We start from the raw sequence: 4,628 nt of genomic DNA on the forward strand, positions 1-4,628 counted from the left end.
CAAATTCTGTAGGAATAATTATATTAATTTAGTTTATATATTTTGTGCAATTGTTGATCCAAGGCGGTGTGTCCATGGAGTAATTGACCTCACAAGAGAAGAAGAGAAAAAATCTCATAATTATAGAGAAAAGTACTTTAATTTCCATAAAGGAATTGTGGGTTTTTAGCATTTCTTTTTTATTAAATATGATATTTTAATAGAATGGTTGATTAATTGAAAGAATTTAATATTGAAAATGGGGTGGAAAAAATTAGATTGGCAAATTTGTCAACATGTATCTTATTTACATTAATGAAAAATATGTAAAAAGAATTTTAATCAAACATAAAATTTGAAGGGACAGTTTTATTTTTAACTAAGTTTATGCATGTAGTAATAACCTTGGTTTTGGCACCGGTGGTCAGGGGCGGATTTAGGGGGGGCGCAAGGGGTTCACCCGAACCCCTTTCGCCGAAAAAATATACTGTATATATAAGGCAAAATCTGTTTTTTACCTCTATATATTAAGTTTTGAACCCCTTTAACACAATCCAAAAGTATAGTTTAGTGGTCAAGGGGGTTCAAAATCTACATAAGGTCATGAGTTCAATTCCCACTAGATACAAAAAAAAAAAATTGAACTCCCTTCATGGAGATCCTGCCTCCGCCAGTGCTTATGCATGTGCAAGAAGTTGAACAGGAATTTAATTAGAGTGAATCACTATCCTACATAGGAAAATGTTACCGAGTAGGATGAGGAATTGTGGTGCATGAGTTACTGATGTAGTGCACAACTGGGGTTTTCTAGTTGTGTTGCTTTTCTTTCATGTTTTTGAGCTGTACTAACCAAATTTGATAATAAAATTATTTACTTACAAAAATAAATAAATTTGGTATTGCTAATATTATGATTTGCTATGTATTAGCTATATTATTTTTTTCTAATGCACTCTACGCAATGACCTCTTGAACAAATCAGGCTTACCGCAACGCGGTAAACTGAAAGACTTCTAAAGCTTCATGAAAATTTTCACGACGTGAAAATGTCTAAAATTCATATTAGATCCGCTGCTATTTCATTCAAACAATTCTACTTTCATGTTTGTAAATCCCAATCATACTAGAAGTGACATTTCAAAATATGTTTTTGGGGAAAAGGAGGCGGAGGTTATTACATTTTTCTAGATTATAATATGTTTGAAGTTTCGCCTTCTAAGTAAAGATAATATTTATTGAGCACAATGCTATAAAAGGATGGTTGAATTCAGTTTGACGAAGGCATGCTATTCATTTGATTTCTTGAAATTACCGAATTTTGCTATTATAAAGAAAAGGACTAATGATTTTTTAGGAGTCGGAAGTAAATTAAAGCAGATGGGAAAGAAATATATATAGCATTGGAGGGGTAAGTTGCAACAAAATGAAAACTATCCCATTAAATTTCGTGGTAATTTTCATTGCCGTATCACCCTCAAAACTTCACACAAGAAAAATTCCTCACTAGAAACAATTGCCAAGCTCTTGGCAACATGATTTTGAGAATCAAGGTAAAATGGTTACTAAAATACTAGAACGGTTCCTGTACCTCAAAGAATGGTGATGTCATAATTCTTCAGTAACTCAAACCATCTACGCTGCCTCAAATTAAGATCTCTTTACTTGAATAAATGTTGTAAGTTGCGATGATCAGTGTAAACCTCATATGACACCCCATAAAGGTAATGCCTCCAGATCGTAAGAGTATGAACAATCGCGGCTAACTCTAGGTCGTGCACAGGGTAATTCTTCTCATGAATCTTCAGTTGACGCGAAGCATATGCAATGACTCGCCTTTCCTGCATCAATACACAACCCAAGCCAACACGTGAAGCGTCGCAATACATCGTATACATTCTCGAACCGGAAGGCAACATTAAGACCAGTGTTGTAGTCAAAGCTATCTTGAGCTTATGAAAGCTCGCCTCACAATCACCGGACCAACAGAACGAAGAACTCTTTTGGGTCAATCTAATCAGAATGCTGCAATGGATGAAAAGCCCTGCACAAACCGACGATAATAACCTGCCAACCCTAGGAAACTCCTTATCTCAATCACCGAAATGGGACGTGGCCAACTCTGAACTACCTCAATCTTCTTGGAATCCACCTTAATACCCTCTTCTGATACAACATGCCCCAAGAATGCCACAGACTCTAGCCAAAACTCATACTTGGAGAACTTAGCATATAGCTTATGTTCAAGAAATGTCAGAAGCACCACTCTCAAATGTTGCACGTGCTCCCCCAGGCTACGTGAGTAAATCAAGATGTTATCAATGAAGACAATTAGAAAGGAATCAATATAAGGCCTAAACACTCTTTTCATCAAATCCATGAATGCTGCTGGGGCATTAGTCAAGTCGAAGGACATCACCAGAAACTCATAATGGCCATATCTAGTACGAAAAGCAGTCTTCGGGACATCTGAGTCCCGAATCTCCAACTAATGATACCCTGATCTCAAGTCAATCTTAGAGAACACCCTAGAACCCTGCAACTGGTCAAACAAATCATCAATACGTGGCAACGGATACTTGTTCTTGATGGTAACTTTGTTCAACTGGCGGTAATCAATGCACATCCGCATAGTCCCATCTTTCTTCTTCACAAATAACACTGGTGCACCCCAAGGTGATACACTTGGTCTCACAAACCCCCTTTGCTAACAACTCCTCAAGCTGCTTCTTCAACTCTTTCAACTCTTTCGGAGCCATGCGCTATGGTGGAATAAATATAGGCCGGGTACCTGGAGCCAAATAAATACAGAAATCAATACCACGATCCGGTGGCATGTCTGGAAGGTCAGAAGGGAACACATCGGCAAATTCCCGAACTACTAGCATTGAATCAATCGTCGGAGACTCTACAGTGGTACCCCGAACATAGGATAGATAAGCCAAACAACCCTTCTCGACCATATGTCGAGCCTTCAGAAAAGAGATAACCCGACTCGCTGTACTAACGGAGGAACATTTCCACTCCAATCTCGGCAACTCTGGCATCGCTAAAGTAACAGTCTTGGCATGGCAATCGAGGATGGCGTGATATGTGGATAACCAGTTCATGCCCAGGATGACCTCAAAGTCGGTCATATCAAGTAACAGAAGGTCTGCTCTAGTCTTGTAACCACAGAATATGACCTCATAGGATCGATAAATCCGATCTACAACCACAGAATCACGCACAAAAGTGGACACATAAACAGGAGTACCCAAGGACTCATGAGGAATATCCAGGAAATGAGCAAACAAAGATGATACATATGAATAGGTAGATCCTGGATCAAATAACACCGAAGCAATCCTACCGCAGACAGAAATAATACCTATGATCACGGTATTTGAGGCCAATACATCTGGTCTGGTCGGAAAAACATAGATTATGGCTGGAGCGCTGGCTGGCTAGCCTCTGCCTGACTGAATAGCAGCTGGTTGACCTCCCCCTTCCTGGCCTATACCTCTAGGATGGTTCCTACCAGCCTGCCCTCCACCTATGGGCGGCCGGATAGTCGGTGCTGCAATCATGAGCTGCTGACCCTGCTGCACTGCCTTGCCCCAAAACCTGGGGAAGAATCTCCTCATGTGACTAAGATCTCCACACTCGAAACAGCCTCTCGGTGCGGTGATCTACTAACTTGATGTCTGACTCTGATGGCCTGTAGACCCACTGGAAGAAGCCTGAATAGCCGGCGGGTGATATGAACTCTCCGGCATGGCACTAAAATAAGAGCTGGAAGAACTCTAGTGGTCTGAGTACCCACTGGAATAACCCTAGATGGCTGGTGGACGGTAAGAACTCTCTGGTATGGCACAGAAGTAGGGTCACGCCGGAGCACCCCGAGGAGGTGGTGGTGCTGAATATGTGGGCCTGCTAGGCTGACCCCTCCCAAACTGACCTCTGCCCCTAGCTGGGTCACCTTTAAACTCTCTAGAGAAACGGGTCCTCTTGTCCTGCTGCATCTGCTCTCTTCCTCTCTGACGGTAGCCCTCAATCCTCCGAGCAATCTCCACTACCAACTGATAAGAAGTCCCCATCTCAACCTCTCGGGCCATATCGGCCCTAATACCGGAGTGCAACCCCGCAACAAACCTCTGCACTCTCTCTGCGTCAGTAGGAAGTATCAAAAGTGCATGGCGAAACAACTCAGAAAACCTCGCCTCATAATCGGTCACCGATATCTGACCCTGATCAAGCTGCTCAAATTTATACCACAACTCTTCCCTCTTGGAGGGTGGAATATACCTATCCAAAAAAAGTTGTGTGAACTGGCCCCAAGTCATGGGAGGAGAACCCACTGGTCTACCAAGAAGATAAGACTGCCACCATCTAAGGGCCCTGCCCTCCAACTGGAAAGTAGTGAAGTCCACCCCATGAGACTCCAATATCCTCATATTGTGCAGTATGTCCCTTCACCTATCAATGAAGTCATGGGCATCCTCATGACGCTCTCCTCCGAAGACAAAATGGTGTAATCTAGTCCATCTGTCCAATAGCTTCTGCGGCTCGCCGTTCGTAGTTGGTCTAGGCTCAGGCGCAACCACTGCAACTGGTTGGGGCCCGTCCGTGGGTAGTGTACCTGAAGTCTGATACACTACAGTTGCATTCCC

General features: G+C 42.3%; 1 protein-coding gene across 1 annotated transcript; it reads right to left on the reverse strand.

The window, feature by feature from the left end:
• Window positions 1–2,738: 2,738 nt before the first annotated feature.
• On the reverse strand, window positions 2,739–4,412 carry LOC138869081 (uncharacterized). The gene is made up of 2 exons (XM_070146671.1): window positions 3,917–4,412; window positions 2,739–3,298 (listed from the first exon to the last, which is right to left on the reverse strand). The coding sequence occupies exons 1-2, from the start codon at window positions 4,410–4,412 to the stop codon at window positions 2,739–2,741; spliced, it is 1,056 nt and encodes a 351-aa protein (XP_070002772.1).
• Window positions 4,413–4,628: the final 216 nt, after the last annotated feature.

Source organism: Nicotiana sylvestris, chromosome 5 (assembly GCF_000393655.2).
Source record: "Nicotiana sylvestris chromosome 5, ASM39365v2, whole genome shotgun sequence".
Taxonomy (NCBI): domain Eukaryota; kingdom Viridiplantae; phylum Streptophyta; class Magnoliopsida; order Solanales; family Solanaceae; genus Nicotiana; species Nicotiana sylvestris.

What these genes read in the sequence shown, in the direction of transcription:
- LOC138869081 (XM_070146671.1), bottom strand. Translation starts at nt 4,412, where the DNA reads ATGAGGATATTGGAGTCTCATGGGGTGGACTTCACTACTTTCCAGTTG. An exon ending in TGACCCAGCTAGGGGCAGAG is followed by an intron (nt 3,299 to 3,916) that starts GTCAGTTTGGGA and finishes TATTTGATCCAG; the next exon opens with GATCTACCTATTCATATGTA.